This window comes from Poeciliopsis prolifica, unplaced genomic scaffold (assembly GCF_027474105.1).
Source record: "Poeciliopsis prolifica strain line A6 unplaced genomic scaffold, Auburn_PproV2 SCAFFOLD024, whole genome shotgun sequence".
NCBI classification, from domain to species: Eukaryota; Metazoa; Chordata; class Actinopteri; order Cyprinodontiformes; family Poeciliidae; genus Poeciliopsis; species Poeciliopsis prolifica.
The window spans coordinates 828,504-851,319 of NW_026562399.1; the positions used below are offsets into that span (position 1 = coordinate 828,504).

At 37.5% G+C, this 22,816-nt stretch overlaps 1 protein-coding gene across 3 annotated transcripts in view; it reads right to left on the reverse strand.

The window, feature by feature from the left end:
* Positions 1 to 22,816, reverse strand: part of sgcd (sarcoglycan, delta (dystrophin-associated glycoprotein)) — a 185,066-nt gene that overhangs the window by 92,813 nt on the left and 69,437 nt on the right. Inside the window, exons 1-2 of one of the 3 annotated variants that reach the window (XM_055046608.1) lie at positions 20,919 to 21,233; positions 20,498 to 20,597 (exon numbers count right to left, since the gene is read on the reverse strand). The exons of 1 other annotated variant lie outside the window; for it this stretch is intronic. Coding sequence is in view for 1 of the 2 variants with exons in the window: in XM_055046607.1 (XP_054902582.1) it covers positions 20,919 to 20,921 (3 nt within the window). In the remaining variant the exon portion in view is untranslated. Of the gene's footprint in view, positions 1 to 20,497; positions 20,598 to 20,918; positions 21,234 to 22,816 lie in introns of those variants that run through there. One more of the 3 variants, XM_055046607.1, reaches the window with a different exon arrangement.

The window sequence follows — 22,816 nt, forward strand, 5'->3', positions numbered from 1 at the left end:
CTGTATAATTTGTACCCTGCATGATGCCACTGCTGCATTAGTATTTTGCTTATTTGCATGCAGAACCATGTAGCTACATCTTCAGCTTCATCAGAGCACAATTTGGCAAAGAAGACAAATTGTGCTCCGATGTGCACAATGTGAAAGGTTTTGCATTCACATTGTGCACAATGTGAATTAAGTAAAATCATTCACATTTAAATTCAGTAGCACGGCTTTAAAATCAAACTTTTGTTTTTGCAACCAGGAGGCTGTGCAGGATACACAGCCTCTTTAGAGAGTGACAATATAAAGAATGCATCTGAACAGAAGCGTAAACATTCCCCTCACACACCCACAATCCTGTTCTCTCCTTTGAGCCAATGACCATCCACTCAGTTTTGGCACCATGACAGACAGTTTAGTTAGCAATCGCACTGACTGATTACCCAATAAGTGGTCTATAACTCTATTATAACCCCTCCAGCCCGCTGATGTCCTGATAGAAGCGATTAATGATGATTCTAATTGTACGGCTGTGAGGACGATGAGGCATTGTTCACTTCCAGCGCTGCTATAATAATGCCCTAATAACCGTGTGGAAAAATACAATTTACTGTCCAGCGCACTTTGCAGGGCAAGCCTCACACCACCAAAGCCAATCGTTTTTGACAGCCACACGCATTACCCCTTAACTGAAACAAATGGCAGAAGACAGGGCAACGGGGGGAAAAGTGCTGAAAGCTGCAGGAGACACCAATGCTGCAGTCAGCAAAACATCTTCGATCTATGGAGGAATTTTTATTATTTTTTATGTGATACGAATGAACACGCTGGAAAGAGTTGAGGGCTGTGATCCAATTGGCTCCTAAGCATTTCTTACTCATACTAAAGTTGCATTCACACATTAATGGAAATTATGCAATATGAACAAATAACAAGAAGAAAAGCTCCATTCACAACTATCTGAAGTAAATACAATGTATTCACACAGGTATTCTGCAACTTTTAATTTTATCTGAGTTACTTGATGAGTTTGCTTTTTCTAGTTGTTTAGTTTCTTTTCATATAAAACAGTCCAAGTGAACTGACCTGCCTCTAGAAACCATGTGACAATGTTCAGAAGAGCCATTACAATACCACCCCCAGAGCTAAAGCACTATGCTAACACGATATTTACTGGAAGCCAACACTACAACTCTATTACAATGTGGTATTTATTGGAAGCTAATGCTAACAATACATTAAAGATCTGCTGTTGTTGTATCAACCTTCCAGACCTCTCAGGTCTTCTGGTTCTGGTCTGCTCTGGATCCCCAGAACCAGAACCAAAAGGAGAAGCAGCTTTCAGCATCTATGCACCAAAAATTTGGAACAAACTTCAAAAAACTATAAAACAGCGGAAACCCTGACTTCCTTTAACTCTCAACTCAAAACACACCTGTTTAGAATTGTATTTGAAACGTAATACGTAACAATGTATTGTTTATTCTATGTTGCATGACTTTGTGTTTGTGACGTAAATCACTTTGAAATGCCTTGGTGCTGAAATGTGCTATACAAATAAAATTTGATTTGATTTGATTAAAGTGCTACTCCAAAATAAAATTTAGTAGAAGCTAATGCTTATACCAACACAGTATTTAGTGGAAACTAATACTAAAATGCTATTCCAATATGGTGGTTAGCAAAGAGCAATCCTAAAGCATTACACCAGCACGCCATTTAGTGAAAGCTAATGCTGAAAGTGCTAAATTCAATCATCGTCATACCTACCATGAGTCAATGACAACAAAATGTGTCACAATATAGTATACATTATGAATATATTTTCTCATAATTTGAAAGTTTCATATTTTGGTTGCAGATGTTCCACAACTGTTAAGGTTACTAAACAAGCAATAGAAAAAAAAATACAAAATCTATCTTACAAGAATCAATGAAGCAGCAGTCAAAATCAAAATGAGCTAAAAGTAAATAAAACAGACCTGTATGAAAAATAATAAGACAATCAACTCAGAATTAAGTCAATTAAATAAATAAAATAAAATAAAAAAACTGATTAAAAGTCTGTAATACTCAGGAAATCATTCTGACTGAATCTAAGTCAGCTGGTCCGAAAGGCTCCGGTTACCCATGCTGAATATTGGGATCGGATTTATTCAAACACAACCACCTGCTCCAGCCAATCAGACGCTAGGCTGTTTGATCAGATTCTTGGCAGTATCCTCACAGCGACACCATGGCCTGCACAGATTAATAAACCTCCTGATTCTGCATCACTTGCTTTTCTCCTCTCCGTCGTGAGCTCCGGCCCCAGGAGAGCCAGGAGAGACCTTCTTAATACTTCCCATAACTAACATCTGTTCCAGTCGGGCTGACAGGAATATTCTATTTACACCATGAAGCCCGATTATGAAGAAGCACACACACAATCCAAAGACTGGCAGACAGGTTTCCCATTTCCTCTCCACAAATTAGTTTTGATGTTTTCTTGTCTGCTGTGACAGGCTCAGATAGCTGACCCTGAACCTGATGTGGAATGAAACAGATTATGTCAGTAAAAGCTGGTGAGCTGTTGTCAGTTACAAATATTAGAGATTCAGAGGAAACTTTTCTTGTCATGTATGCATTTTTAACTTAAAGCTTAGAGTCAAAAGTTTGTAGAGGCAGAAAATAGAAATGGATTATTCTTTATTTAGTTCAGCCGATCAATTGTATCAGTTAAGACACTAATCTGCATTGATGATCAAATTAAACATGACAAATTGATTGCTAAAATAAGTAAGTTATCAATTAATCATAACCAACTCTGAAATTGGACATTTGCTGAATGATTATATTCAGAGCCAAAACTGTACCAAGAAAAATCGACTCATTTTGCTATCAAGATAAGAAATTTTCTTTGTAAATATGCTGAACACAGGAGACGTGACAAGGTAGTTTTAGCATCACCTGGTTGAAATTCTTACAAAGAAATGTCCCTATCAGGCAGGTTTTGTTGCCCAGTTATTAATCCAAAGAATTACCCAAATATTTGATTAATTGTCAGAATAATAGAATAATCATAAGTTGCAGTACTAATCTGAAAAAGTATGTGAGAGAGTCATGCTCTTTGTGTGTTCATATGAGTTGTTTGTGCTTCAGGTGATTTGATTTCCGAATATGGTGTATAAATTAAGGCCAGGATGGTTGGGAAGCCTGCCAAGCGTCTTCAGGTGGGAGGACGGCATCTTGGCGGTGGAGCAGCAGAACTCAAAGCGAGTCAGATGGAGCAACTTGAACGCTTAAGTATAATGCGTTACTGATAAGGAAAAGCTGGGTCATGACCCTGACAATCTGTACTGCAGGTAATGCTTAAAAAAAAAAAAGAATGAAATAAAACCAAATAATATGCTGCTTTCTGGACTGTTTTCTCTTTTCTCTTTTGTCTGTGTCTGGCAGTTCTGGTAGGAGTTAACATTTTTCCATATAACCGGAAATTAACTGTAAAATTTGTCTCGTCTTGATTTTTTATTTGTCTCCCATTGAAGAAATGTGTCTTAGACAAAGGGTAACGATGATGTAATACAACAAGGACAAACAAAATGAGTAACAATACATACATAAAATCTAACTCAGACATACATCAAGTTCTGTGTAAACAAAAGCACATAGCTGCACAATATTAATATTAATTGAAAGATACTAATACAATGCATGTTAATCTCTTTCATACAATTGGTGATTATCTCAAAATCATACATAAATTTATATATATATATAGAGCATATCACTTTTTTTTTTTCTTCCAGTTCAGAAAATTGACATGAAAGCATTTTCCTTTTATACTCCTCTAATCTGGAACAAGATTAAAGAAAACTGCAAATCAGCCAAAAAACTGAGTGCTTTTATATGAAAGCTGAATATGAAATAGTTTGGAGCGGTTTTTGATTTGCAATAACTGGAACATTAATCAGTATATTTGATGATGATTGTTCTTGATGCATCAGATGATGGAATTTCCTTTTTTCTGTAAATGTTACTCATTCCATAAGTGGTTGGCACTGGGTATGAATAATTATGGGTTTAACTGGTCACCTAAATTTACAAAAACTGACTTCATGAGAAGTATTAAAGTTTTGGGATTAGTCTAGTTCAAGCCCTGAAGCAAATCTGTCCTGATCGGCTGATGAGATGAAAACTTGGGCAAAGTGGAGCTAAAAATGCCAGGTTGAGATGTGAGATGGCAATAGTTCCAACCAAAGCCTGAAAATGAATAGAACATGTTTTAATTCGAGGGCGTACAAACTTATGCAAGCAGTTTGTTGAAGTTTCTTCTTGCTAACACGTTCCTCAAACTAACAGTGTTTGCTTTTTTGCATGTAATTGGAGGATTTTAATGTTGGAAAAAGTTTGGACATTATTTATGAAATTCTCCTGTTTCAGCATCTTCTCAAAGAAAAGGTTTCTCATTCCTGTTTCATTTCTACAAAACAAACAGCAGGTCATAGTAAATAAAATGTCTCAGGGAACTGCACTGGAATTTGGATCCCACTGGTTCCTATGGAAATCTCCCAGGAGCAGTCAGTTATAACTTTGCCCACAGGCAGGAATAGGCAATCAAAGGGAAAAAACAACAATGTGGGTCCTGGTGGGCCAATGGCTCCGGTACTTAAACCTAATGATAAAGTCAGCAAACACAGGGAATAAAGTTTGAGAGGAAGCTTGGAGGTATAAATGCAGCGATTTCCCGGTTACAAACATGTGTGAAGTACTAAAAGGACATCTGGAGTAAGAAATATAAAACAAATAGCAGAAAGGTCTTCATAATCATTTAATTTCAGGAAAATAAATTAAACATATGTCAGAGTGACACTTGAGTGGGAATCCCACAGATTTTGATGGGAAATCTGACAGGAGCAGGAAGTTCTCCTGCACAACCAATACGAATGTGGAAAGTGGTTTCTGGATGTATGTCAACAACAAAACACTTGACCTTTCCAGCAGCCATTGCACAGCGCTTACAGCAGAAAGACCAACAAAGCAAACTTTGTTTGGAGTTCAGCTTGGGTTGGTAGGTAACAGGCTGGGCTTTGCAGGGGCTGGTTTTCCAGACCTCAAAAGATATTAGCCATAAAACAAGTAATTCAGGAGCAACACAAATAAAGGTTCACACAGTTGTTACATAAACTTTTCAATATTTATTGAGTGAATGAAACAAAAATAAAATCAAATTAAATATTTATGAATGAATGCCAGAATGAGGTTATTAAAGTGTTGTAAATGTGTAGAACAACGTTTAAATAAGAAAGAATTGAATTAAATGCATACATTTTTAAAAATGTAATGAGAAATATGAACTTGAAGGTCTGCACAGTGGCGCAGTTGGTAGCACTGTTGCTTTGCAGCAAGGTGGTCCTGGATCCTGGGTTCAGTGCATGCGTGGGTTCTTGGAATTTCATGTCCAATTTCTCCCTAGGTGTATGTGCATGGTTGTTTGTTTCTATGTTGCCCTGCGACAGACTGGCAAAATAGAAACAAACAGGGTGTACCCCGTCTCTCGCCCGGAACGCAGCTGGAGATAGGCACAAGCAACTTCCGACCCCAATAGGGATAATGGTGAACAGATGATGGATGGATGAAATATGAACTTGGCAGTATGAATACATGATCAGATCCTGGCTGCCTGACAAGAATATGGAAGTTCTAATCAACTTTTAGTAATGTGCTTATTGATGGTTTCTCATTGCTACATTCACATGCTGTCACGCCATACACACATTTTTCTCACAACGTGTCACAAATCAAATAAATGCAGTGCAGTAATAATATATAACTGCTCTCTGCTTTGTGCAGACTCTCTATGTATGCACAAAGAGCTACTGATAGCTTTCCAATAAAGTCTGAAAGGACGCGCAGGCCGGGGAAACTAGATGGCGCTTGGTGGGAAGCTAAATAATGGCCACTCTAACCAGCGTGAAGGTGTGTGCTATGAAAGTGGCTCTGAGGAGAAAGAAAATAAGTGGCAAATTGGTGGCAAATCAAATCATTGGCCTTTGCGCCCCCCTTGCATCCATCCTGGTGCTGTCCAACGGTGCCACTCATTGAGCCAGCTATTCATGCACGGAGCAGCTAGAAAACCCAATGGTCCACAAACAAAGCCTGTCTCTGATTAGGGAGAGAAATGAGGTTTTACAAAATGTTATTGGTCAATCCTGCTGCCAAATAGCCAAGCAGTTCTCCATTAGGACTTTTATAGATGCAGTGTGAGACTGATGGCCACACTGCCAATATATAGACCATTACTGGAGGTTGCACGCATTCTGACTTTATAAATACCCAAGCTAGCTACAGCAACTCCTCAGCCAAAAGGGATGTGGAAAAAAAAAATTAAAAAAAGGCTGGATGGAAATTAAAAAAAAAATTCCATGAGCAGAGAAAAAGATGTAAAAATGGATGTAAGTAGCTGCTTCAAAAACATCTTCCAGGCAACACAGACAGCTGCCAGGTTTTTTCTGGTCTGAACGTCTGATTATCTGCTGCTTGTTTCAGAAAACACTGATGCCCAACATAGTCTGGAAACATCCACAGGACAATGCAGGTCTGAAAACAGAAAACATTTTGATTTCTAAACTTTATTCCCTGCTGTCTACAATTAATGTTCATCCATCCATCCATCCATCCATCCATCCATCCATCCATCCATCCATCCATCCATCCATCCATCCATCCATCCATCCATCCATCCATCCATCCATCCATCCATCCATCCATCCATCCATCCATCCATCCATCCATCCATCCATCCATCCATCCATCCATCCACTGCCTGGTGATAAATTAGATCCATTTATGATTAGCCAATGACTATTCATTGATGTTGAGTTCAAAAGAGTTCAATATATAGAGATTCATGCATTTATAAATGCTATGTTACCACACTCAAGAGCTTTTCTGCCACCTGATAACTATTTCCAAAGAATTTTCCACCAACACCTTTCTAAAAACCCTCCAAACATTGTGGAAAGCAGCCTAAATTTGAACAACCTGCCCAAGCTGTTTTTTTTATTTTTCAGCCCAATCTGACAAAACTCCATGTAATATAAATAATTAAGAAACAAAACAAAGAAAAAAAACAAACAAACAAACAAAAAAAAACAATATGTTGACTTCGTTGGTAAAAAAAGCAAAAATAAACTGGGACAAATCTTTCAAATGTTTCAAAATGTGCAATTAGGAATTCTAACTATAATTAAAAAGTACATACAGCATGATGTTGCTCACCACACAAAGTATAGAATTGGACTGACTAGATCTGCCCTTAATGTCACAATTCCTAATCTCGAGTTTTTTTCAAAATCTGGACCAATACAGATATTATCATCAGTTCGGTGCATCTCTATTCCAAACTGACTGAGTTTTCTTTTTGCATGTCAGAATGTTTTTAACACTGTTCCAGGAATGACCACTCCTGCGTTAGTAGATGTTTTTCTTAACCAACGATGTGTTCCTTTTTTCTAGTGATCTAAAGTTTAGTTCAGACACCATGAGGAGGGACATCATTCAGATCCCTCTATGCCAGCGCTGAAGCTTACAAACTGCTTTGTGTTTTTAAATTAAACAGTTTATTCAGTCCAATTCGGCACATTAGAAGGATATATTCCCAGATGTGATTGAACAGGCGAGAAATGTGAGGAAATCCCCACACAGCTTCAGAGTTTAATAGAAATACAGCTTGTTAAGAAGAAATGGGGCTGAAAACAAGGAGAGAAGGCTAATGTTTGGGTAGAGAGTGCTCTCAGATCAGAGAGAAGCACAGTGACAGGTCAGCAGTACGCCGCTCGCCTTTATCCCACGAGAGGCTCGCCGATGCTAAATTGCCTGTCTCTTTTCCCCCTCCTTCGCTCATTGCCTCTCCACCCCCTCCTCCTCTCTGTTAGAGGCTAACATCTTAATCATAATTGTGTCATGAACCATAAACACTCATATGCTTTGCAGTGGAAGCACCCTCGAGGGGAGCACTGGCGCTGAATAATAACAATAACTTTGTTTGCAGAGCAGTTCAGTCGAACTTCTCAAGGCTTGTTTGAGTTCATACATATTGACAAAAAGTGATAACGGCGGAGTGAGAATGAAAAACAGTGACTGCACCAACAGGTAGCAAAATTATCGCAAAATTATTCAGAGATTTTTGAACTTTAAATACACTCCTCTGTCACAAAAAAGAGTTACATCCTTGAAGCCAAATATGTTTAATATGCAGATGATGGCTATCAACAAAAGATGCTTGTTGTCCCAATTACCAATGGATGTGTGGCTACTTCATGCACACACACACGCACACAAACACGAATTAACCAGCTTGGAAATCTCCAGAAATTCTCCAAAATATACAACATCTTAAGTCTCAAATTTAAAGTAAGAAACAACTCAAACATGAGGGAAGTTAATAAATCAAAGTTCACTCTTTAACTACTGCAACAAGGAGTCAGGACATCAAAGCTATTGCTGGTGTTGTTTGTGAGCATAAAGTTGATCTAGTTGAAATAAAATTGTCAGATAGCAAACAAATTAGCTGCAACATTGTCTGACCAAAATGAACAAGTGTGTTTTGCGTTCACCTGGCTTATGTGTAGAATTTTCTTGAGGTATTTGTTTTTTGCTCTGGTGGCCTTTATCTCAAAGTGGTTAGACAGGAAAGTAAGTAATAAGAGAAGGGGAAGACGTATGATAAAGGTAATCTGGCCAAAGACTCGAACCTGTGATGGCTGTGTTGAGGACCAAGGCCTTGACACAGCCGTCATACATTTGGTCAGTATCAGGGGTAATTGTCTTCTAAAGTGTAGAACCTGGGTCAAACTTAATGTATGGTGTAGCATAAAGAAATATTAGCGCTAATGCCATTGTACATCAAAGTAAAAATGTTGGTCAGAACTGGAGAAAAACATTCCAACAGTTTCTCTGAATTCTGACAGAATTTCATGGTTGCGAACGACAACTTTTGGCACAAGATATATTTTTTTTCATTTCAGTGTGCTATAGACACGCTGAACTCACAACATGGAACCCTTACAACACCGAGTAGAATGCCAGTTTGTCAAGTCTAGAAGCTCCACAGAGAAGATTCCTTCCATATTTTGTGGACAGTGCATCAGACTCTGATTCTTTCCAAACACACTGTCATCACTTTAAGACAACTTTCTTCTGCAGATTCGAATATGAAAATAAATACAACGTTTTGTGAACAAAATACCAAAACAGCACAGATAAACCATCACTGTTGTTGGATTTTCAATGGCCATGTAAAAAGAAACAACAGTTAAATTAACTGTTTCCATCATTTTGTCTTTGGTCAAAAACAAAATCCTGCTCACAACATCCAAACTTGCTTTGGAAACTCCTCAGAGGAAAAAAGATCCATGTCCCCGATATCAAATAAAGTCTGGACATATTTTACTGTATTTTCTTCTTTTCCCCTATCCTAAAGTTTTCAGATAATTAGAGAAACCATGAAATCTGTTTTGTTAAAGGATATTTTTTGTTTAAATGTTGAAGTAAAACCAATGACGCCTCTCTCTCTAAGATGTCCAAAGAGTCCCGCCTGTGTTCCTTGGTGCTTAGTGCTAATTTTACTTGTCGAAAAATGAGCCCTGATAAATTTTCCAACAAGTCTAAAATCTTCAGGATACCTGTGAGACTAGTTTCAGCTGCAGAGTGAATTTCTGTCAGAAAGACTTTTCTACTTTGGTGAGCGCTGCAGATCATTGCTCTTACCTCAAAAGATCTCCAGGGAGAGTCAAGAGTGAGTATGAAAAAAAGGGACACAAGGGCAGAGCTAATGCTGAACTTTTATTCCGCCCAGATAAGATTATAATGAGTTCACATAAGCTACAACCTGAAAAGATTTCACTTTCCATTCTCTGACTAATATGGAAACTCTTAGAAAGCAAACGCTCCAGGTTCATGCTGCCGATATTTAAAGACAACAGTCTCATACAACCAGACAGATCCTGTACAGACTGTTGTATCTTAATAAAACCCATGCCCTGATTACTTGCTAATGCAGATGCAACACTCTGTGGTAGACCACTGGAGAAAATAGCAGCTTGTAATAGCTTGCTGGTGAGATGGAGATACGAAAGAATCAAAGACCTTCACAATCTACACAAAGTGGTATCATTAGACTCTTATGACTGCAGGCAATGAAACATCAGAGCGTCTATCCTATTATAAGATACACATATTTGCAGTGAGATAAGTATGACATACTTATACTTTTTGAGGGTTTTTACTGAAAAATTATGAATTAGTTCTATGAAAGGTAAACATGAGTTACAGTTTCCTAAATTAGTTTGTACTGCTGGCAACATAGTGTGTCAAGGGATTAAAACAGGGGCCTGAATCAGAATCAAATAATTTGATCATTAGCCAAACTTAATTATAATTTAATTGCATGCTAAAGAGATAGTTCAGCCACTGGATTTGGGTGTGTTGGACCTGAAAGTTGCTGGATGCCAACTTCTGAAGAGAGAACTGGACTGCAGACAGAACAGTGAGACAAAAAGTACTGGTAACTAAATTGAAAGAAAAGATTCCCATGAGCTCGTCCAAGCATTATCCACGTCCTGGACACCAATGCATCTCTCTTTCCCAGAGCTAACAGCACAATGAAGAGGTTTCAGAGTGCGTCTACATTCTAATCCAGAAGAAGAAAGTTCCATCAGAAACTCATTGCGCAGTCTTGCTGAATATCTGATCACCTGAACTGGAGAAACTTTGTGCTTGTAATTTGAGTCTCCAATGTACCAGTAGAAGGTGGCTTAATCCTCCAGAACAATTCGAATCCATACACGCCAGGAGGAAGTTGTGAGAAGGCGCATTCAGGCCACAGCAGAGGATCATTCAAAATGTTATGATTAACTGCCTAAATAGATTATTTAGGTCTCTATCTTCACGTTTCTGTGCAAACTGACATTTTCATGTAAATTTGATTAGCGATGCATTTTTGGCCTAAAACCGTTTCAATATTGGCATCCTTATATCGACCAGTGCATAACCACACAGCAAAAACACAAAATATTACCAAATACCTTTGGTCTAGTTTCCAGTGAAAATATCTTAGTACACTTGAATTACAACAACCCCACTTGGCCCAAGCCCTCAGTGTCACTCAGCTATGCCCACTTAGGACTTTTACAAAACTGTTTTTCATTTTTATCATTTGCCTGATGAGTGATGGCACAATTTCGATTCTCTGTTCAGTTTACTTAGACTGATTTTGAATTAAAATGAATGAAAATGAAATACTATTACGATTAAATATTAAAATAGAACCCAACTTCCTGGAAATTTGAGAAACTTTCACTAATAAATGGTATTAGCAATTAGAAATTGGAGCTGATATGTAGATAAAAGTACTATTCAATGGGCTAAGAACTTTTAAAATCTGTTAGCCTCTTGCTATGTTTTTTTATGAGTAAGATCACAATTTTTAAAAAGACATCATAATTTAAAGACGACAAAGTTTGAATTCTGAGCCGACATTTCTCTGAACTTGATGAGTAGTGTTTGTTTATAGCTGAGTAAGACACTCAATAGTATTGAACAGCCTCAGATTCAGTCCATATCTTGATATTCAGATGTATGGAAGTCACATCAGCTCAAAGAGAAGAGGTTTCTAGCATCTGCAGTCAGTTGCTATGGGGATGAGAAAGACCTTTATAATTATAGTCTGGCAGTCCTTTTTATTAACAGAAGAAGGGGTGACAGTGCCGGCCGATATCAGCTATCACTGTGATGTTTCATTTGTTTCAAAAGTGCTTTTACGCAAAGTGCTGCACAGCTCTTTGAGTTTCAGTGCAGACAGACTCTAATGAAGAGGCTGCTGAAGCAACGGATTTAGAGAAGTAAACGCAAAGTCTGGAACCTGAAAATGCTAGAAACAAAATGTAAACATTGGATAAAGATCTAGAGAAAGAAAAGATGAATTTCAGACATAAAAGAGCATCTCAGAGAGTGAGCAGAGGAGGAGAAAGGAGCCTATGACACTTCTGACACAGGATTGGAAAGTTAAGAGGGAGGATTTGTTGTCGACTTTGAAGCTCTGGAGCGGAAAAAGATCCAAACAGGTTGGGTGGGAAAGGATTTATTTTCAACCACCAATCTGACTGATGAAATTCGCTTTGGTATATGTTCTGATTCCCACACAGTCCAAACCTCATATCTTAGCTGAAATGATTATAAGGCAGCCTCTAAAAGGGCAATGTTCACCTATGATAACCTTTCTATATAGAAAATCTTACAGTATAAACTTATCAAACACGCCAACTTTCATTGTTAAGGTCTCTGAGCCACATCTCCCATTGCATAAGACTTGAGAGTTTGTTTTGGTTGTATTTACCCAGAATGCCCTGCTCTACAGTCCACTTCCTGCTTTTGTAGTGCTCTCCAGTCTGCTTCCATTCACATTATGGATTTAAACCAAACTGAATTTTAAAGTTCACTTTTTTAGTCCACATCAGGAGTTCAATTTCTCACACCTCCCCAAACTGTAGTTTCTGTACAAACAAACTACAGTTGGATTAAAGGGGACTAAACGGGCCTGATGAAAATGCACCCTTAAATTTCCAGTGTGATCAGTTCTTTCAAACTCATTTTTTAAAAGAAATTTTGAATAAATACTTTTAAATTGAAAATAGGACCAATATGACAGTAGAGTACAAGCAGAGAGAAAAAAAAAGAAAAACCCCTTAAATTTCTGAGTTAAATATGTAGCTTTGGAATAAAAGACTGTGTGGATGGACCCAGATAAACAGTCTAGTGAATGGATGAATCCATTTAAAAATATTAGTTGGCTCTTCGTCATTTTTAGCCAAAGTTATTTAAAGAATCTCTGTGGAGGGTTCAAACATTCACAGACTCTTTACGCTGTCAGTTACCTGTGTGTTTTGCAGCAAATTCACCCAAATCTGTTAAAAAACATCTATTTGTACAGCATTACGGTGAAGACAACAACTCCTTCACTATGAAAAGAGCTAAAACTTTATTTTCACTATTAAGAACACCAACTGTCAGATATGCTGTGTGTCCATGAAGGCCTTACTTTCTCAAACAGTATGTTAAAAGCGTATACCACCTGCTCTACCACAAACTGCATCGGTTTGGGCAGCAAAGTCCAGCAGGCTACATACAGCATGTTTGTGGTTATCTGACAACAGATTGGTTGTCACCATCCTGCAGCATGAACTACAAACATCCAGAATCACAAAGCAGATGTGGCCTAAGAAACTGTACTAAAGATGTATATAAAAACCAAAAAAATAGGACCATAAACCCACACTGCAAAGTATTTTTTCTAGTTTCTTGTGCAAATATATTAGTCCACTTGAATTAAGACTGAACTAACTTAAAAATATTGTCAGCATGCTTCTATTAAATAATTCTGTAATATTTGTTGAGAATATTAGGTCCACTGGCAATTAATTTCACTTGTAACACTAGTTATCTGATAACTAGTGTTTTTAATCTATATTAGATCATTATGCACCTAAAACAAGCTCCTACAACTTGCTGCAAAGTTACTTGTATGTCAGTTGTCTTATTTCAAGCCCACTAAGATATTTGCACTAAAAACTTAACCAAAAATACTTGGTAAGATTTACTTTTTTTTTTATCGTACATAATGAATTGAGTTTAAAGTAAACTAAACTAAATGCACTTTTCTATAATAATGTAATTTATTGTATATGTGCATATGTCAAAGAATACAAAAAATAAACCTAAAACACTCCAGCAGACCATAAAGCCTGCAGACTGAAGGGAAGGAAGGTCACTAACTTGTCACAGAAGTAGATTTAGGAGAAAATCATTCTTTATGTTACATGTAATTTCATTCTGGACAAAAGCACTTTGTATAATTCTCCATGTGAGAGGAGCGCCAAGCTGACTGATGGTGTTTTTGACTTCACTTAAAGATGGTTTTCAGTAAAAGTCTGTGTCGCCGGCTGCAGACTGCGTCCATCCACGGCATCATCATTATAGGTGCTCAGCTGCAGCTGTCCATCTTCTCTGATGCCGGCTAAACATTCATTTGTATGCACGCTGCTCTGTTGTTTGGGAGCCTGCCACCATTTAGAACAACAATTTTTATGCTAAGTGGCAATCGGTCATGTTGTACCCTCTCAGGGACGTGACGGAGGAAACAGACAGAGGTGGGTGTGCAAAGACAGAGAAGCAGGAAAATTAATGGCAATGGTGAAATACAGATGGCATTTAAAAAAACAATTAAGAGGTTGTCAAGATAAAAAAAAAAAAAACACAGCAAATTTTATATTAATATTAGTATAAGACTATGGAATAAAAAAAAAGGACAAAAAATAAATAAAAATAGCCAATCTGGTGCTCAAATTCAAATAGAACTTTAATCACAATTCAGACAACTGGACTTTTCATGAAGAAAATAATTTGTATTTTCATCTTGTTTTGAGATTAAAATCATATTTGAGATTAAATTTAATTAAAACAAAATAAAATTTAAAATTTCCAGAAAAAATATATTCTAAATGTTTCAAATAAAGAAGTCTGAACTGCTCTTTCAAAAATAAATTGGTAATAACGTTTCATAAATAAAAGTACAAAAAAAATTAAAACACCATGGATATCTTTTTTTTTTTTTTTGGCTTACATTAAAACCAATATTCTTCTTGTGTTCATCCTTGAGTAAAGGTTCAATCTTCTGTAGGTCAACCACCTTTGGATCTATGAGTCAAGTACTGCAAAACTCGAGTAAGTAACAAAAAGACTGTCCAGGTAAAATTCATGTTACTAAGACGGTAAGCTGCAGTTGAAGACATAGTGGACTGAAGCTAAACAGTTTGTTCATCTTCCCCCATTTCCGTCAGTCATGAGCTGTGTTTCCATTACAAATGTGCTTAAAACTTTGTTGGTTTTCTTTAAATATTAAACGGAATTAAAATCACACGTGAATAAATTTGTTAATGCGATAAGTTGTTAAAAATCATGCCACGCCATCTTCCTCCAGCTGCTTCCTGTCATTTTCTTCGCCTTTTCCACTGGTGGTAGCATCCGGATAAGTCATGTGACCGGTGTCATGGCTCTTTATTGCAGATACGCCATTTTTAATGCAGCCAATAAAAGAACTCATCCTAGTACAATATATTTTTAATCAGATATCATGAGATTTTTTTTTTCAAAATTGCCATGTTTTCATTAAGCAATTTATTATTACTATTATTATTTTTATTTTTTTGTGTGGTTTCAATTTGTGCAATTATTTGGTCAATAGAAACATAGCCAGATTGAAACTGTCAAAAAAAAGAAAAAAAACAAAAACAAAAAAAAAAACACTCAGTCAATCCAACACCATCATGTTTAAGGACGTATCATTGGTCACAAAGTTCAAAAGACCTACTTGACACCTTCAGTTGTTCCCCTATCACAGTTTAAACAAGAATATTGGTCACCAAAATCATAATGCTTTTCCAACATCTTTATTCTCAACCAGTCATAGTGTGGGCAATTAGTTATCAATGCCAAATGAAATATCAATATCTTAAATTCTCAACCAATAAAAGTGTAAGACAGACCACTGATAATCAAAAGCAAACTGTCCATCTACCAAAACCAAGCTACTTCCACCAACCAGTCTACCCAACTTCTTTATTTTGTGTTTGTTTCCTGATACAGCACAACAGTTACATTGATCAAAGTCAAATGGTTTATCTAATACCTTCACTTTTCCTCTAATTAGTCCAAAACTAAAACATTGGTGACCAAACCAGTGACTTATTAGCATCAATTGGCAACCTACCTCAAACTCAAGTCAGGAAGTGAATTCTGGATATAACAACCAGCAATCAAAACTCAATAGTGTAGTCTGAAGATTTATCTTGAACACTTTTTTCTAACTCTTCGATGGCATGTTAACCAAATTTGAAAATAATGAAGCTGATAACGTACGATTTCTCCATGGGAAGGGGAAGAAAATATCTCTTTGCTATGTACATCTTGGTTTTTGACCATTATTGGTGCCTTCTCTTCTGCTTTGACTTTGTTTTCAGAAATAACATCTTAGTTTTTTCAAGCTAATGGTCATTTTCTCAGACATCTGACAGCAATGAATTTATGAAATCCTACTATTTCACTTGAGGCTGATTTTAAAGTATCTTAAGTATAATTTATCTTTCTTGACTATGTGTTCTTCAGGATTTTGAAGAAAACAAATGAAAATAAAAAAAAAATCAATGCACTTCTTTTCCATATATGTAGGAAGGGAGAAGGAGACATTGTAGGAAGTCTCTCAAACTGGGTTCTGACTCCAGAAGCATTCAGTCAATTTTGCAGGTGAAATGTTCAGGGTGAAATGGGCTATTTGGTTCCAATCACTGGAAATAATAGGTGAAACTTTAATCTGAGAATAACCAGTGGTTTCCAAAAAAACATGACAGACCTGCCAGGAAGTAATGAGATGAACCACACAGAAATCCTGAGCAACAATTTGGAGTTGCTAAAACTGCTGAACACAGAATGCACAGTCACACTGTGAGAAACACCAGCAATTAGCAGAACGAGCCAATTTGCATCAAACAAACATTTATCTGCCAATCAGACCTCTAACCAGATCACAACTTGTATTACCTCGCTTTGTTCTCCCAAGGAGTTGATTACAGTCATTAAACTCAGCAACATTTTTACATTGTGAGTAAAAAGAAAGTAAGAACCTCGGCTTTTAGTTTGTCTTTGCTGAAATGTGATAATATGTTACATTTCAAATTTGTGATTGCAGGGACTCATACTGAGAGCAATCAGTGAACAAACTGGACAGCACTGCTGTAATGAATATAGAAACACTCATTACCCAAACTGCTAGTGTTCAGTACTAAGAAGAGAAAAACAACTTTTGTTGTTAATTAATTCCTCTCTTTGCTTATTTATTTATGGTAGGAGGTATTTTTAAGCAGAAACATTTTGACTGGAATCCAATTAGACTTGTCTCTGTTTGATCACAGCCTACTTCACCACTTGTCGTGTTAAACAAATGCAAATTACACTTCTGAATAACATATCTTATGGTGCAAATGAGCTGCAAATTAACCATTCAAACAATAAATGATACAACACATTTGCATTTGATACAGTAAAAATAGTGGCCATATGTTTTAAGTAAAAAAGTAAATAATAATAATAATTAAAAAAAAGACATTTTCATCATGTTGATATATTATGTTTTACATGCTAAAACACAACAGGCAAAGTCATATTTAACAAGCTAATAAACACATGTACATACCATTATCCTAGCATGAAAAGTTACATTTCATATGCTCAAACAGCATTAACATGCTGATGCAAAACTTTCCATTGTTGAAAACTAAGTTCAATAATTCCCTAATATGCAGAAGCAGCTGGCTATCCCAATCCCCTGCTTATTAATGTGTGTAGTGAAAAAACTAGAAGCAGAACAAGTGAATATTTTAACCACCGATTGACATTCTGAAAGAATAATGTAGCATTATTATGCTGAATTTTTAACAATGAGTAAAACAACACCACAAAACATGGAAAACAGAGTTTAAAATTACATTTGATTCTTAGATAAATTTCTACAAATACTAAGATGTTTTTAGTCTGCTGGGTTTCATTGTTCTACTCATATTGCAAAGACAATCAGTCTGGCTGATAACAGACTGTCAAAAGAAACCTTATCTCCTGTTATAAAAGTCTCCTGAACATGCCTGATTTCAGTATATAAGTAATACCCACACTTGGAAAAATAAAGGTCTGCAAATCTGTATAAACTGAGACACTTTGAAAATATTTAATATGTATCTGATTTAGAAGCACATATGAAAGTTGGACAAATATAATTTTTGGGGGAGAAAAAGTGAAAATTGGGCCATTTAGACTGCCATTTAAAGTCGCATATAGGTCCCATTTGCCTGTTGTGCCTTAGTTTACCAAGATACAAATCTTATGTAAACACACACAAACAAACATGCATTCTAATGCACTAACATGAATTTACTCACAAATGACAAACTTCTACTTCAAGTAGAAAAGAAGTCAGCTGTTTTACATCAGTTTTAAACCTGGAGAGGAAAAAGCATCTAAACCAGTTAGATTACAGCAAGGTGCCACTTATCAGATTCATTGACAGACCAAAATATTTCTCGTCAATGATCCAAGAATATCTTTGATTAATTTCTGAATAATATATGCCCTTTAAGAAGGTGATGCACAAAGAAAGCTTGGCAAACCTCAATCAACTGAAGGATTGATGGGAAGAAGAGAGGGTCAAAACTTCTCCACAATCACTTGAGAGGGTAATGAAGTTTCCCAGAAAACCTCCAAGTTATTGCTGCTGAAGGTGGTATGTTTAAAAATTTTGCCATGACAGTAATGAGTGAAAAAACTGTGAAAATGAAGAGGGGTGCAACATTGTATCTTTCTCCAGCAAACCTCTAATTAAGATAAACAGGTGTTTTCTTCCTGTGTTGGAGCTTGTGGAGCTTCATCACAAAGACTGTAAGGGAAACAGATAGGGAACAGCAGCCACATTAAGTCTATTCGGACATGATATTTAAGTTGTTTATACACCATTGTCTTTATGTTAAATTACTGCAGTTTATGTAAGTGTTTAATGTTCGCATCTTCTGAAAGAGAGTGGATGCAGTGTTTTCCCATGAGAAGTCTATACAAAGAGAAAGATGTTCAGTATATAGACTGATCCCAGTCCACGATTTCAGAGCTGCAGAATGTAAACATATCACTGCAGACAGAGGTGAAAACCTGAAGCTGTCTGCAGATGGAGACGGTCAGTCAGGGTGTGTGTTGGGGTGGGATGTTTATAGCTGTGACTCTGTTCCTAATATAACTCTGTGTGGATCTGCAGCTGCTGTGGGACCAGAAACAGGTGGGATGTTTAACATGTCCGAGTCTCAGAGGAGCTCTGGACTTCTTCCTTGCAGCAGAGATGAGACAGAAAACAGAGCTGGCTGGAGATTCACACTTCTGTCCATTTACCAACACCACACACAATCATTGCACAATCTTTAAAGGGGATCTATTACACTCCAGTCATGTTTGCAAATTTTTGCACATTCTCGTGGGTTTCAACTGCTTCCACTAAACAGTCCAAGCACTTCAAAAAACACACAGCCGTTCTGTGGCAATAAGTTAATCCTTTTTTGGTGTCTGGAGCATGAGCCGTTTTAAAGTAAAAATACAATTTCTTTAACCTTAAGTGCAGAACTCATTTCTCTTGGAGCGTCAATGGCGACAATTAATTGAGGCATTTAAAAGTCACAGGCCCTGTCGTGTTCTACTGATATAAAGAATTAAAGGTACCTAAAATATTTAAGATCTTGCTTGACCCAGAACAAAAGTTATGCATAGACAGAGCAGGAGCGGCTGTCTCATTTAAAGTTTGTGATTTGCATACTTCATCTAGAAAACTGTCCTCAATGAAGAGCACAAACTCTGTGTTTCAATAAGCGTAAAAGATCCAATCAGATACTTCCATTTTTTCCCCATCAAAATATTCTGGTTTTACTTGAAGGAATTCCATCTGCACATCAATAGCTGTGTTTTTACTTCCCATAAAATTGTGCAATTAGGAATCCTAAAAATAAATTTGCTTAATTGAAACATGCCAATATAAAAAGAAACAAAACAATACTTTTCACTAAAAATTGTTTCCCCTTGAATTAGGTTTTTTTTTTGTTTCTTGTTTTTTTTTTTTTACTGTAACAAAATGAAAACGTTTTTTTCACACCAGAACATTATAGTTCACTCTGCCTTCCACTATAAATGGTAGCTGTAAAAAAGTGTTGAACAGTGTAGCTTTGATGATCAATAGTCTGTCTTGGACATTTATTGGTAGAGCAATTGCGATGTTTACATTACATTTGGCATTGGTAATCAATTGTCCATACTGTGGACAATGATTGGCAAGACATTAAAGATTTGGACAAGTTTTGCGATTTTGGTGACCAACGTTCCTGTTTGAGACTATGATTAGAAAACTTGACGTGAACACGCATACACTCTTAAACTAACTGGAAGAGACGTAAAGGTGTTGGGGTTATAATTTGGTTTGGATGATCAATGGTATAGTGAAAGATGTTGGATCGGGCTTTTGATTTTGGTGACCAGTTTTCCAGTTTAGATTGTCACTGGGGAAGAGTAGAAGGTGCTGGACAAGTTGATTGGTGTGTGTGTGACGACAGTTTCAGCATTATGCGCTAATTATGTTTAAATTGACCACATAAGTGTGCAAACTGAACATAAAAATACAGAATTTTCATAATGAAATTGAATTCAAGTGTGATTTTGACTGAATTTCTTATTTAATGGAAACACAACTGAGAATTTGTGTTTGTTCAACATTGGTGGAGTATAAAAGTTTTACATACATTTGTAATGGAAATGGAGACAATATCTTCTCAAATTCAGCAACATGTACACTTTAACAACCAGAAAACGTCCAGCCCTGATGGGTATCACCCACACGACCCACCTCAGTTGGCGTTGGGTCGCGTGTCTGTCCCTCCAGAGTAAATCCAGACAGTTGACTACCGTCGGTCCACAGTCCGCTTCTGTTGTTTATTTATAGCAGCCTTTTCCCCAGGGAGACAGAGTAAATGAAAACCAAATGTTGTGGGGAAATGTGGCAAGCAGCCCACCCGCTCTTTGGTGAAAAAAAGTTAGATTTGGAGTCAAACTTCCTGGATATCACTCCTCATGCTGATTCATCTATGAATGGGTGAGTGTAACTCTTCTGCTCTCAGGGACATTTTGTTTGTAAAGTGGTGATTAAGTTTCAGGAGCAGAGTAAAACAGAAGCAGAGGAACTCTGCCATAAGCTGGAGTCCCACCTCCCCGCCCACCAGCAATCACATGGAATGAGTATTCACAACAAGGCAGTGAAACAAACTTACCATGTTTCCTTTCCTTTGCGTCCCCCCCCTTCTGTGATGTACTCCTTTATTTCCCTTCCCTCTGGGCTCACGGTGAGATTAACTGAAAACCGACCAGCGTCAGGCGGATAAAAATGGAACAGAGACACTGCTGAGAAGCTGCATGAGGCCTTCACTGACCAACTCAAAGTCAAGGCAGCCACCTCTCTCCTTATATTCCCCTCCCCTCTGACTTGTTCGCCTGTCAGCTTTTCCAGCTACAAACCACTCCCCGTCTCCTCCAGACCGAGCCCCTGAGTTTGGGAGTTGTTTCCTGGACGCTCAGTGACCCTCCTCTCTGACGCTTTCCTTTTTTCTCCTCTCATTGCTCCAGTCTTGTGTCTCCGAGCTGCAGCTCTGCCTTCCTGCCAGATTTAGAACACATGTGGGTTTCGGGTCTCAAGTTTAAAGAGGCGGGACTCACCCCACAGTGTTATTTTGTCATGACAACCTCCTTTATTTTCCTTGTCTGCTGCCACTATGCTTTGTGGGCAAATACATCAGGCGCAGGGTCCGGCCAGACAGCAGGAAGGGGCCTAACTGAGTGAAATGACTAGGAAGTTTCTCAGTAGCTGCAGTTCAAATACTCTAAACTGTTGTAGCAATGAGCTGCAATACTTCCTTGAACATGTTAGGATAGACGGATGGACATGAAGAAAAAAAAAAAAAAACTTATTACGCTGTTCCTCAAAATCATTCTTAGATAATGAGGCTATAGTTGCGCTGTTCTGCCTGAGCCAATTTAGGGAGTATGGTCACGTCAAATCCAAATAAGCTGCTGCTGGCCACGCCCCCCGACTCAGCATGTAAACTTACATGTAAAAATGGTTGCAAACGAATGTACAATTGTACAACCTGGCAACTTCGAAAAACATGATTAAAGCCTCCTGCACAACCAACATAAATGGAGCAGGTGGTTTCTGGATGGTAAGTCAACAACACTTGTCTTTTCCAGCAGCCACCTGTTTCTATGTAATGGTGCAGTGACTGACTGTCAATCAACAGTCAGAAGGTTTTGTTTTCCAGACACCAAATAATCAGACTGGAAAAAAAGTGCCCAAGCGCTTGACACACTTTTTGGATCAAGTGCTTAATGTCAAGTACTTTCAAATTTTCCTGTACTTAGTCAAGTTTTATAATATCAGTTAAAAGCAGATTTGGGTGGACTTCACGGTATATTCACAGTGGTAGAAGTGGCTTGTTGCTGAAATGTAAGATTAATTTAAAATTTTTCAGACTGTATGGTAGTTGCCAATAAATTCCTGTAGGCGGGCCTCAAATCTGCAAACAAAATAGACAATATCTCCTTTAATTATTTTTTCTCTCTCTTTTTTTTGGCATTAAACCAGTGTGGTTTTGGTTGTTCTTCTGGTGAGGAACGATTTCTTTGCTCCCAATGGTTCGCAGACTGCATGTGGAAGTTTACTGCCAGATCGTCAGCATGTGAGTTATGAAGGAGAAGAAAGAACGATTTAAAGAATGCAAATTCCTCTCCCCCACTTTAATGTTCTGTGGCCTGACAGCGAGGGAGGAAAAAGCCTCAGAAAGCTTCTCCTACAAAGCTCCACTTTCTTTCCTCCCCGTTCTTCCTGCCTCCTCGCTTCACAGCCACACTGATCCCATTCTCTCTGCCGGCTTGTTTGTGGCGAAACCGATTCTGGTAGGTTAGGGGAATACTTTGTTCTTTGATGTTACATCAAGTAGTTTCACAGCAGAGAGCCTTTGATGGCAAAAAAAACCCCAACAAGGTGCTGTGTCATTTAAAAGAAGTTAAAAATCATTTTAAAAAACCTCTACCCTCCTTCCTAAAAATAATAATTCAGATGTTTTCTTTCCTTTAACTCCAACATAAATCAGAGACATAAATGTAGCCAGTGGCA